General features: G+C 41.1%; 1 protein-coding gene across 1 annotated transcript in view; it reads left to right on the top strand.

Annotated features, from left to right (window-relative positions):
* Positions 1 to 13949, top strand: part of LOC124261278 (excitatory amino acid transporter 1-like) — a 98109-nt gene that overhangs the window by 68352 nt on the left and 15808 nt on the right. The window contains exons 4-7 of the mRNA XM_046695588.1: positions 4196 to 4379; positions 5438 to 5671; positions 7972 to 7992; positions 13551 to 13724. Coding sequence (XP_046551544.1) covers positions 4196 to 4379; positions 5438 to 5671; positions 7972 to 7992; positions 13551 to 13724 — 613 coding nt within the window. The remainder of the gene's footprint in view (positions 1 to 4195; positions 4380 to 5437; positions 5672 to 7971; positions 7993 to 13550; positions 13725 to 13949) is intronic.

The following is a 13949-nucleotide window of genomic DNA, read 5'->3' as shown; positions in this document are numbered from 1 at the left end:
CCTAATTAGTCAACCAACAGACCCCGACCAAATAGTCCACTTACAGACCCCGACCAAATTAGTCCACCAACAAGCCCCGACCTAATTAGTCAACCAACAGATCCCGACCAATAGTCAACTTACAGACCCCGACCGAATTAGTCCACCAACAAGCCCCGACCTAATTAGTCAACCAACAGACCCCGACAAAAAGTCCACTTACAGACCCCGACCTAATTAGTCCACCAACAAGCCCCGACCTAATTAGTCCACCAACAAACTCCGACCTAATTAGTCAACCAACAGACCCCGACCAAATAGTCCATTTACAGACCCCGACCAAATTAGTCCACCAACAAACCCCGACCTAATTAGTCAACCAACAGACCCCGACCAAATAGTCCACTTACAGACCCCGACCAAATTAGTACACCAACAAACCCTGACCTAATTAGTCAACCAACAGACCCCGACCAATAGTCCACTTACAGACCCCGACCAAATTAGTCCACCAAGAAATCCCGACACAAACAGTCAACCAACAGACCCCGACCAAATAGTCCACTTACAGACCCCAACCAAAGTAGTCCACCAACAGACCCCGGACCTGACTAGTCTGCTACTGTTCCAACTAGTAACGGTGACTGAGGCCTATTCTCAACCGGAATTCCCACGCTCGTTGGAAATCGGAAAGACACAAAGTACATTATTCTGTGTCTTAGTCTATATGACAAAGCACACTTCATATCACTTGTGACATTTAGCACAGAACACACACTCCGGGACCATATATTTGTAGTCCCCTCAGAGGACTGAGATTGCAATTAGAGTACACATCGATCCAAATGCCGGGATAATGATGATGTATCCGATGTTGCTGATGCATTGTAAGTTATTATTGAATTAACATTTGTGTTAGACGTTTTTAAACAAACCGGAGAGAATAGCTGTCGATATATAGTATACATATGCGTCTGTGATATCCATCATAACGTATTTCTGATTACGGTCTTTTTATAACCTTCCGGAACTGTATTGACTACTTTCTATCTCATTTTATAATTCCAAGGTGAATTGGGGTTCGACAAACTAGCTGATGAAATAATAATTGAAAGTATTTCAATCCACCCAAACCCCAATTATAAACGATTCACAAGAAATAAATGCGAATATCTGATTGTAAATTTAGCTGAAGCGATCAACAATAAATTAATGGATATTTATGGTACCACGACAAGAACTTTTGTCAAATATGGAAACTCTTGTGTTCAAGTATTTCTCAGTCATGAACTAATCATGAATACAGTATTATCGACGATGTGTTCCTGTTATCGCGAACCACTTCGATTATGCATATCTTACGATATATACATACGAGCTAAATTTGAGTTATTGAAAAGACTACTTATAGAATATTGCCTTGTACACTTCACCAGATGTTCATGATTTCGTTGGAGCCCAATACAAGAACAAACTGCTTCGTGCAACCACATAACTGAGGGCTATGGCTTCAGGGTGAACGATCCGAACAGGATCAGATCGCAATGGAGAAACGTTAGGCTTATTATAGTCCTAAGTTGATTAAAATCCTGAGATTTAAATGTTCAATTGGCATGGTAAAATTTTGAGGATTCACAATATTTTATTTCACTTTAATCGATTCACGTTTTTGTTTAAAGTGAAATTAATCGGTACGTTTTCACTGCAAACAGACTGTAGTTATGTGGCATGCCTTTGCTACAGTGAGCCGCCATACCACGTGAACTTTGCTCAACATATGCATGTTGAAGATAAGGTAACGATTGTTTCAAGAAGCGATCATGATTGGTTCAATATGAGATTACGATTAGTTCAGTATTAAATCATGTTTTGTTCAATATGAGATTATGATTGGTTCAAAATGCGACGAGGATTGCCTCTATATTAGATCACGATTGTTTCAAGATGACATCAAGATTTGTTCAGTTTGATATTACGATTGGTTCAAGATGAGATTATAATTTGTCCAATGTGCGATTACGGTTTGTTGTAGATGAGAGCATGCTTGGTTTAAGATGAGGTGATGATTTATTCAATGTGCGATCATGTTGGTATATCAAGATGATATCGCCATAGGTTTGAGATAGGACTGCAAGTGGCTTTTAATAAGATAACAATTGAGATTTCGATTGCTGATATTGCAAGAACAGTGGTCAAAGAGGCGCCAAATAGGAGCCATGACGGTATGACTTCATAGTCTGTGACTATGAAACACCATAATTACATTGCATAGTTGCGTCCCTTTACCATGTCAGGATCTACATAAAAATTATCATGGGATATAAACCATAAACAGCGAGCACTGTAAGCTTCGTGTACATTACACCATGGTAAGCATATACAGCCTGGTTTTATTTGGAACTTTCTCCAAAATTCAATTCCCATGCCCGGAAATGCGGCATTAAAATCAGTTCATATATTTACTCGCTCACATCCTATTGACGTGTTGCAATATCATGACCTTGACCTTCCCTTACGGCCTGGCTTTTGCCAATTTACGGCACAACTAGTCCAAGATCCTCTGGGAATGCTGTGATGTTATTTCATGGTATCAATTTCAACTTGGATCGTGATAGATGTCACCATGCTGTAATTTTTAGAAATGATATGTGAATAACGACCATAGTTCTAATGGGAAAATACCAAATTGGAATCGAATTGAATTATTGTATAAAGCACCTTCATAAATATTGGTTTCAATAATTTGATATGTTTTAGACCTGTACAATATCGGGATCATTAATTCAAATAGAAATCGTGAAAAGGGAAATAATACACTGAAATATTCTATTTCATTAAAGGGATTACGTATTCCTCGTTAAAGACATTGCCAATCCAGTATGAGTATCTTCCCGTTGTGCTGAAACAGTTCATGGGTAAAACTCTTATTGATATAGGGGCGGTGGGTGGCCTAGTGGTTAAAGCGTTCGCTCGTCACGCCTAAAGACCCGGGTTCGATTCCCACATTGATACAATGTGTGAAGCCCATTTCTGGTGTTCCCCACACTGATATTTCTGGAATATTGCTAAACGCGGCGAAAAGCTCAACTCACTGTCATGGTACCGTTAAAACAATGAACACACCAGTATCTATCAAGGTGTTGTTCAACGTCATCGTGGATGATGACAAAGGTTAAGGACGACGTGCCACCATCTCCGACATATCTGTCCATCTTTGCGACAAACATGTAACGTTACACTGAAGTAGAACCGTGTGGACATTTTGACCGTTTAGTTCCACCTATATCAAAAGGAACATTTATAGAACATCGATACATGTACAAAAAAACGTTGAAACGATACTTTTGATTGCTTACAACTGAATTTAACGTTTTTCAGTGATTTCATAAGGCTTACTGGAGTGAGTAAAGTTGCTCATTTTCTTCAGTTCTCGACAAATAACATTCAGTTATGATCCCAGCAATCAGATTCGCGGAAAATACGATAAAACAGACACCTTGTAATTATTCATAGATTAGTTCATTACTGAATCATCTTACATTCATTTCGAATAAGTAATAATGGCAGCTTGTGAACAATGAACAACAGAAACACACCAGTCATGCATTTAGTAAGGCTGCAACGATTCGGCTTGATTCATCGAAAATCGAATCTGACACTTTAGTTTCGATTTTCAATAACCATTATCACTATTTCGATTCGATATTTGAATATCTATTTAAATTATTTCCGCACAACCAGAACGTAATTTGGACTCCAACTCGAGCAGTTTCAAGCGCTTAAATAAGGCGAAACGTGATTGGTTGACGCCGGGCTAATTATCCAATGAAAGTTGTTGTTAGTTGACTTTGCCAAGTTGACGATGGATTTCACGCTAAGCGCCCGCTCACTTGAACTCTGAGAGTTAAATGAAATCTGATGTTTAACTTGTATGAAGAATCGAATCGAAAATGATCGAATCGAGGGTCTAATATCGAATCGCTGCAGCTCTAGCATTTAGTTCGAACTGTATATTCACGAGAAGAACAATGATAAGAAGAAACAAACCTACCTCTATGGGCAGAATTGAATGTAGACATGACCATATTAGACTGTAAAAAGTAGCTAATTATGTTTCATTGAAAACTGGCTATGTGCAATTGTACGGATAATGATTAAATTCCAAAAATGTGACGATCTGTATATTCCGACAGTAAGGAATTATTTCTGCTTCCAGAACCGGAAACCGAATGGATCCCATCGCCAGGAAGTACAGGCCAGACGAATGTTTTGGGGATTGTCATGTTCTCCATCCTCTTTGGGGTGATGCTGGGTCGGATGGAGGGTCGTGGGAAGCCTATCCTGGACTTCTGCAACGTCCTCGTAGAGGTCACCATGAAGCTCTTCGTCATCTTTATATGGTAGGCAATACTGTCACCATGGTTGGTGCAAAGTAGAAATCACTGTTATATCAAATATCAAACACTTGTTGGCTGGGATTTTAGTTTAAATAACAATACGTATTTCCTAACGTTTCTGCTACACATTGAAAATACGTTCAAGCCCCTTTAACGTTATAAAATCAAATGCGAGGTCCTCGGTAATAATGTTCCGCAGGGGCGGGTTGACGTCAAATGATGGCCTCTGCTATAGCAATTACTTCACAGTCTGAAGACCATAGGCAAGACAGGTGCAGGTATTAACGTTGGTCATCTGCGTCCGAGCACCAAGTACCACCAGGATTACTTATGGTGACATACTATTGTTAGATGATTGAAAATTCATTATCTATAAAGATGGTAACAAATAGGTACTGATGGACTGTTTTCAAGCAAACAAAAGTTACTTGAACTCAAACTCAATGATGGCGTTGTTCATTTGGTTAGCTGAAAATTCCAAATCTGCCGCGTTGGAACAGCCAAATGCTGTTCCAGTCTAAAGCTATGATTTGTGCTGCTTCACATGATGCTCACAACATTAGTTTTACATTTCTCAAGAAAACTGTCATGACAGTCAGTCAAATCACTGTAAGAAGTTTATTCCCGGTTTAATGACGTCACTGTCAAGCTTTGGCCTGTCCACACCTGGGTCTTCTTTCACGAAGCATCCTTTACTAAGGTTAACCTTAATTCCCTGTCTATAACATCGCACTAAGGTTACCTTAGTGACTTACGATCACCTTAGTGCTTTGTGAAAGGATGTCCTGTACAATATATGAACGCCACCGTGATTTTGCTAACATGTGTAAGACATTACTCAAAGCGGAGTCAAATCAACTCACTCACTCACTGTGGCTCCATTGAGGATGAAATGAGACACTATACACTCTTGTTTCTTTTGGTACCAAATATACATTGACTATTGCCTTCCGGGGAAGGTAAAGTTTTTAGACTGCTTTATATATAAAAGTACTTCATGACTCGAATCAACACAATCTCACAACCAGGGTTAACGATATATCATTGAAATGTTTGGTCAGGTATTCTCCTGTGGGTATCACTTTCCTCATCGCAGCTAAGATCGTCGAGATGGAAGATTTCGGAGTTCTGCTTGGGAAGGTCGGACTCTACTTCATCACAGTCCTGTGTGGCTTGGCCGTTCACGGCGTAGTCGTTCTGCCCGGGCTCTACGTCCTCTGTACGCGGCAGAACCCGTACAGATTCATTTATGGCATATCGCAAGCTATGGCCACCGCATTCGGAACATCATCAAGGTGCGTGGTGGTGAAGGAACTTTGTTATATTCTTTCAGGGCCAGATGTGTAGACAATTATTGTAATATAAATACATATATATATATATATTGTAATATAAGTATGATATGCCTTTTTCTGTACCATTAGATTATATATCAATACCGTACCTTCATGTCATGCCGTATGTATCATGTGAAAGATTAAAGTTATATTAACCCATTGTATGTTTTACTGCATGTGTATCAGTTCTAACAACAAAATCCACACTGTTGTGAAAATAACGATTCGAAAATAATTATATTGATTGTGAATTATTTCTTTGGACGACTGGGCATTGCATATAACGATGTCATTTTGTTGATAAACAACGTTGTAACTGTATCATATTTTATCAGTAAAGATGTATGTAATTTGCAGGAACTTATTGCAATCGAATATATTCAGTGGTGTGGAAGTTGCCATGTGTTCATGTTCCTCAGTTACGTGTAATCACAAATCTTCTAGAAAAACATAGATTAGTCGAACATGTTATGCGGTTTTAAAAGGAGAATGAAATTGTACAGATAAGTCATTTGTATAATAATTTAAACTGTTGACAAGATCTGTCAACACAAGGATGACTACCGATTGCAAAGAGGTCTGACTGAATATCTTCACCAGTTGGTTAGTACTGGCGAAACATAATGCTAAAATGTTAGTACATAAGTAAATAACAATGATATAGTTATGCTAGATATTGAAAATATTATGCCATATTTGTTTGTAGTGAGCAGGTTCTTTTAAAATGCTACAATCAGTAAGTTAGAAGAAACAGAATGTCAACTATTTGCAAAAACTATCACATTGTATAAACGCAAGTCCTGCACTCTGATGGATGTGGTGATAGAAGTAGTCTATAACACGTGTTCCCGGTAAAGTATCTTCTCTTTCTCACAGGAAGGTATAAGTACAATGGCTTCGTCCGATCCGACATTGCAATACGACAACGTCCTAATGACAGCCTAATGCAAAATACTTGTAGCTGTAACATCCGACGATAGTTGGGATGGCATGGAGTTGGTTTCTATTTAGTTCTGAGCTTGTGCAGAGGATAGGCGTTCCCTACGTGTTCTCTCCCCATTCTGCCGAGCTTTGGAACTATTTCTGTTGCACAGTATCTGTAATGACATGAGCAGCTTAAACTGCTGCAGTTTGACATCATTAAGGTTATTTGGACCTCGTGTTTTTTGTCCCACTGCCCTCCGGTTTTACATCATGTTTCAGCTGTGCAGCTATGCTTGTGACATTAAACTGTTAACAGAGCAGCATGACCCATGTTACCTACCAGAATGACTCACAGCCTGTTTATAAATCACTGCCCTTTAGCTTAAGAAAATGTACCTTGTGTTTCAGCTCGGCAGCTGTGCTTGTAACGATGCGCTGTTTAAAGAGCAGAAAGGATCAAATTAACTCCCGTGAATGACTCACAGCAAATGGCCTTGTAATTAATTCATTTTCCCTAAGCTTTACACTAACTTTGTCAAAGACCAGCTCTGCTGCTGTGCCTACGTTGTTATAGTGTTGACCGTGGTGCATCACCGGGGTTCTAGTCACCAATCTGATTTGACGCTTCCCCCAGTGTTTCAGCTCCGTAACATTACGCTCATCAGAGAGCAGCATGGCCCTAGTAATGAATGTGTGAACTAACACCTAACTTATCAATACGTTTTACCTAGTTTTACAGTCTTCCTCATGTGAGCAGCATGACCCTAGTAACGAATCTGTGAACTAGCACCTGACTTATGAATACGTTTCACCTAGTTTTACAGTCTTCCTCATGTTTCAGCTCTTTTGAGAGCAGCATGACCTTAGTAACGAATCTGTGAACTAACACCTGAGTTATGAATACGTTTCACCTAGTTTTTACAGTCTGCCTCTTGTTTCAGCTCTTTTGAGAGCAGCATGACCCTAGTAACGGATCTGTGAACTAACACCTGACTTATGAATACGTTTCACCTAGTTTTGACAGTCGTGCTATTGTTTGGGCTCTTAGAGAGCAGTAAGACCCTAGTGACGAATCTGTCAACTAACACCTGACTTATAAATAAGTTTCACATGGTTTTGCTATTGTTTGGGCTCTTAGAGAGAAGTATGACCTTGTTATCCAATCTGCTGATTCACAACTGACATCTTCGTTTCCTGGATTTGACACGTTCCCCTGTTTCAACTTGGCAACCACGCCCGTGACATTATAGTAGAGAGGAGCATGACACTTGTAACTGAATTGTTGATCCACAAATGACTTATAGATCACTGTTACATTGTTCTTAATGTTTCAGCTCGGCAACCATGCCTGTGTTGTTATTGTCGTTAGAGAGAAGCATGACCCAAGGACATATTCTATAACATCATAACTGTCTTATAAATCATTATCACTGTGTTCCTAATGTTTCAGCTCGACAACATGCCTGTGTTGTTATTGTCGTTAGAGAGCAGCATGACCCAAGGAAATATTCTATAACATCATAACTGTCTTATAAATCATTATCACCTGTGTTCCTAATGTTTCAGCTCGACAACCATGCCTGTGTTGTTATTGTCGTTAGAGAGCAGCATGACCCAAGGAAATATTCTATAACATCATAACTGTCTTATAAATCATTATCACTCTGTGTTCCTAATGTTTCAGCTCGACAAACATGCCTGTGTTCTAATGTTATTGTCGTTAGAGAGCAGCAGGACCCAAGGAAATATTCTATAACATCATAACTGTCTTATAAATCATTGTCACCTTGTTCCTAATGTTTCAGCTCGACAACCATGCCTGTGTTGTTATTGTCGTTAGAGAGCAGCATGACCCAAGGAAATATTCTATAACATCATAACTGTCTTATAAATCATTGTCACTCTGTTTCTAATGTTTCAGCTCGACAACCATGCCTGTGTTGTTATTGTCGTTAGAGAGCAGCATGACCCAAGGAAATATTCTATAACATCATAACTGTCTTATAAATCATTGTCACCTTGTTCCTAATGTTTCAGCTCGACAACCATGCCTGTGTTGTTATTGTCGTTAGAGAGCAGCATGACCCAAAGGAAATATTCTATAACATCATAACTGTCTTATAAATCATTATCACTGTGTTCCTAATGTTTCAGCTCGACAACATGCCTGTGTTGTTATTGTCGTTAGAGAGCAGCATGACCCAAGGAAATATTCTATAACATCATAACTGTCTTATAAATCATTGTCACTGTGTTCCTAATGTTTCAGCTCGACAACATGCCTGTGTTGTTATTGTCGTTAGAGAGCAGCATGACCCAAGGAAATATTCTATAACATCATAACTGTCTTATAAATCATTGTCACTCTGTTTCTAGTGTTTCAGCTCGACAACCATGCCTGTGTTGTTATTGTCGTTAGAGAGCAGCATGACCCAAGGAAATATTCTATAACATCATAACTGTCTTATAAATCATTGTCACCTTGTTCCTAATGTTTCAGCTCGACAACCATGCCTGTGTTGTTATTGTCGTTAGAGAGCAGCATGACCCAAGGAAATATTCTATAACATCATAACTGTCTTATAAATCATTATCACTGTGTTCCTAATGTTTCAGCTCGACAACATGCCTGTGTTGTTATTGTCGTTAGAGAGCAGCATGACCCAAGGAAATATTCTATAACATCATAACTGTCTTATAAATCATTGTCACCTTGTTCCTAATGTTTCAGCTCGACAACCATGCCTGTGTTGTTATTGTCGTTAGAGAGCAGCATGACCCAAGGAAATATTCTATAACATCATAACTGCAACATATGTTATATTTGGGATTACACTTTCTTGGTAAAGTACAAATTCTAGTACTTTTTGAGTTGAGCCCCATCCGGGATTCGAACTCACACCCTCAGAGTCAGGCACCTAATCGCCAGCACACAAAGTCAGCCGCCTAACCCATTCAGCTACCGCGACTTCCACAAAAATGGAAGTCGGACAACTGGTAGTCTAGACTGCCGGCTTTGTGTACCCCTCTGATAAGTGTTAATTGGCACGGCTCCCACGGCCGAAAGCTATGATTACACAATGCCATTTAGAAAGTGGTCAAATGCAACATATGTTATATTTGGGATTACACTTTCTTGGTAGTACAAATTCTAGTACTTTTTGAGTTGAGCCCCATCCGGGATTCGAACTCACACCCTCAGAGTCAGGCACCTATCGCCAGCACACAAAGTCAGCCGCCTAACCCATTCAGCTACCGCGACTTCCACAAAATGGAAGTCGGACAACTCTGTAGTCTAGACTGCCGGCTTTGTGTACCCTCTGATAAGTGTTAATTGGCACGGCTCCCACGGCCGAAAAGCTATGATTACACAATGCCATTTAGAAAGTGGTCAAATGCAACATATGTTATATTTGGGATTACACTTTCTTGGTAAAGTACAAATTCTAGTACTTTTTTGAGTTGAGCCCCATCCGGGATTCGAACTCACACCCTCAGAGTCAGGCACCTAATCGCCAGCACACAAAGTCAGCCGCCTAACCCATTCAGCTACCGCGACTTCCACAAAATGGAAGTCGGACAACTGGTAGTCTAGACTGCCGGCTTTGTGTACCCCTCTGATAAGTGTTAATTGGCACGGCTCCCACGGCCGAAAGCTATGATTACACAATGCCATTTAGAAAGTGGTCAAATGCAACATATGTTATATTTGGGATTACACTTTCTTAGTAAAGTACAAATTCTAGTACTTTTTTTTTGAGTTGAGCCCCATCCGGGACTCGAACTCACACCCTCAGGGTCAGGCACCTAATCGCCAGCACACAAAGTCAGCCGCCTAACCCATTCAGCTACCGCGACTTCCACAAAAATGGAAGTCGGACAACTGGTAGTCTAGACTGCCGGCTTTGTGTACCCCTCTGATAAGTGTTAATTGGCACGGCTCCCACGGCCGAAAGCTATGATTACACAATGCCATTTAGAAAGTGGTCAAATGCAACATATGTTATATTTGGGATTACACTTTCTTGGTAAAGTACAAATTCTAGTACTTTTTGAGTTGAGCCCCATCCGGGATTCGAACTCACACCCTCAGAGTCAGGCACCTAATCGCCAGCACACAAAGTCAGCCGCCTAACCCATTCAGCTACCGCGACTTCCACAAAAATGGAAGTCGGACAACTGGTAGTCTAGACTGCCGGCTTTGTGTACCCTCTGATAAGTGTTAATTGGCACGGTCCCACGGCCGAAAGCTATGATTACACAATGCCATTTAGAAAGTGGTCAAATGCAACATATGTTATATTTGGGATTACACTTTCTTAGTAAAGCCCCATCAAATTCTAGTACTTTGAGTTGAGCCCCATCCGGGATTCGAACTCACACCCTGGTCAGAGCCAGCTTTGTGTACTCTGCACATTAGGTGCCGCCCCAGCAGAAAGTGGTCAAATGCAACATATGTCAAATTCACCGCACTTTCTGGTAAAGTCAAATTCTAGTACTTTTGAGCTAGCCCCATCCGGCGAGTCTAATCCACAAAATGGAAGTCCGGATTCACTGGGTCAAATGCCTGTCGGATCACTGCTGGCAAAGCTGTCGGCTTCTGATAAGTATTTTACCGGCATCGGCTTCCACGGCCGAAAGCCATGATTACTAATGCCATTGGTCAAATGCAACATATGTCATATTTGATTATTACCATTTAGTAAAGTACAAACCTAGTACTTTTTGAGTTGAGCCCCATCCGGGATTCGAACTCACACCCTCTGAGACTAGAATTTGTACTTTACCAAGAAAGTGTAATCCCAAATATAACATATGTTGCATTTGACCACTTTCTAAATGGCATTGTGTAATCATAGCTTTCGGCCGTGGGAGCCGTGCCAATTAACACTTATCAGAGGGGTACACAAAGCCGGCAGTCTAGACTACCAGTTGTCCGACTTCCATTTTTGTGGAAGTCGCGGTAGCTGAATGGGTTAGGCGGCTGACTTTGTGTGCTGGCGATTAGGTGCCTGACTCTGAGGGTGTGAGTTCGAATCCCGGATGGGGCTCAACTCAAAAAGTACTAGAATTTGTACTTTACTAAGAAAGTGTAATCCCAAATATAACATATGTTGCATTTGACCACTTTCTAAATGGCATTGTGTAATCATAGCTTTCGGCCGTGGGATTAACACTTATCAGAGGGTACACAAAGCCGGCAGTCTAGACTACCAGTGCTCCGACTTCCATTTTGTGGAAGTCGCGGTAGCTGAATGGGTTAGGCTGGCTGACTTTGTGTGCTGGCGATTAGGTGCCTGACTCTGAGGGTGTGAGTTCGAATCCCGGATGGGGCTCAACTCAAAAAGTACTAGAATTTGTACTTTACTAAGAAAGTGTAATCCCAAATATAACATATGTTGCATTTGACCACTTTCTAAATGGCATTGTGTAATCATAGCTTTCGGCCGTGGGAGCCGTGCCAATTAACACTTATCAGAGGGGTACACAAAGCCGGCAGTCTAGACTACCAGTTGTCCGACTTCCATTTTTGTGGAAGTCGCGGTAGCTGAATGGGTTAGGCGGCTGACTTTGTGTGCTGGCGATTAGGTGCCTGACTCTGAGGGTGTGAGTTCGAATCCCGGATGGGGCTCAACTCAAAAAGTACTAGAATTTGTACTTTACTAAGAAAGTGTAATCCCAAATATAACATATGTTGCATTTGACCACTTTCTAAATGGCATTGTGTAATCATAGCTTTCGGCCGTGGGAGCCGTGCCAATTAACACTTATCAGAGGGGTACACAAAGCCGGCAGTCTAGACTACCAGTTGTCCGACTTCCATTTTTGTGGAAGTCGCGGTAGCTGAATGGGTTAGGCGGCTGACTTTGTGTGCTGGCGATTAGGTGCCTGACTCTGAGGGTGTGAGTTCGAATCCCGGATGGGGCTCAACTCAAAAAGTACTAGAATTTGTACTTTACTAAGAAAGTGTAATCCCAAATATAACATATGTTGCATTTGACCACTTTCTAAATGGCATTGTGTAATCATAGCTTTCGGCCGTGGGAGCCGTGCCAATTAACACTTATCAGAGGGGTACACAAAGCCGGCAGTCTAGACTACCAGTTGTCCGACTTCCATTTTGTGGAAGTCGCGGTAGCTGAATGGGTTAGGCGGCTGACTTTGTGTGCTGGCGATTAGGTGCCTGACTCTGAGGGTGTGAGTTCGAATCCCGGATGGGGCTCAACTCAAAAAGTACTAGAATTTGTACTTTACTAAGAAAGTGTAATCCCAAATATAACATATGTTGCATTTGACCACTTTCTAAATGGCATTGTGTAATCATAGCTTTCGGCCGTGGAGCCGTGCCAATTAACACTTATCAGAGGGTACACAAAGCCGGCAGTCTAGACTACCAGTTGTCCGACTTCCATTTTGTGGAAGTCGCGGTAGCTGAATGGGTTAGGCGGCTGACTTTGTGTGCTGGCGATTAGGTGCCTGACTCTGAGGGTGTGAGTTCGAATCCCGGATGGGGCTCAACTCAAAAAGTACTAGAATTTGTACTTTACTAAGAAAGTGTAATCCCAAATATAACATATGTTGCATTTGACCACTTTCTAAATGGCATTGTGTAATCATAGCTTTCGGCCGTGGGAGCCGTGCCAATTAACACTTATCAGAGGGGTACACAAAGCCGGCAGTCTAGACTACCAGTTGTCCGACTTCCATTTTTGTGGAAGTCGCGGTAGCTGAATGGGTTAGGCGGCTGACTTTGTGTGCTGGCGATTAGGTGCCTGACCCTGAGGGTGTGAGTTCGAGTCCCGGATGGGGCTCAACTCAAAAAAAAAGTACTAGAATTTGTACTTTACTAAGAAAGTGTAATCCCAAATATAACATATGTTGCATTTGACCACTTTCTAAATGGCATTGTGTAATTACACTGTTTAGAGCATAATAACCATGTGGATCCACGAGTGAGCAGCTTCGTCATCCCTGTCGGTGCCACGATAAACATGGATGGTACGGCACTGTACGAGGCTGTAGCTGCACTCTTCATCGCCCAGGTCAACAACATGGCTATGGACTTTGGGAAGGTTGTCACTATCAGGTAATCCACATGTCATAATGAAATATTCTTGCGTGCAGACCATCTTTCCATCACGTCAAAAGCGACAAAAGTCACAAGAACTATCCGCTATAGGATTAGTCAATTGCTGGAATTCGACTTTATCATGAACGTGTTTTTTATTAATCACTATTACATAGTGATAATAACGGGTGTAGACGCAAAGGTGAGTATATCCTGCCTCATCCATGGCACAGGTCACAAACA

The sequence above is a fragment of the Haliotis rubra genome, unplaced genomic scaffold (assembly GCF_003918875.1).
Source record: "Haliotis rubra isolate DU_JTF1 unplaced genomic scaffold, ASM391887v1 Scf794, whole genome shotgun sequence".
Lineage (NCBI taxonomy): Eukaryota > Metazoa > Mollusca > Gastropoda > Lepetellida > Haliotidae > Haliotis > Haliotis rubra.
Note: the sequence above shows the minus strand (reverse complement) of the source record. Positions and strands in the feature narration are given on the sequence as shown.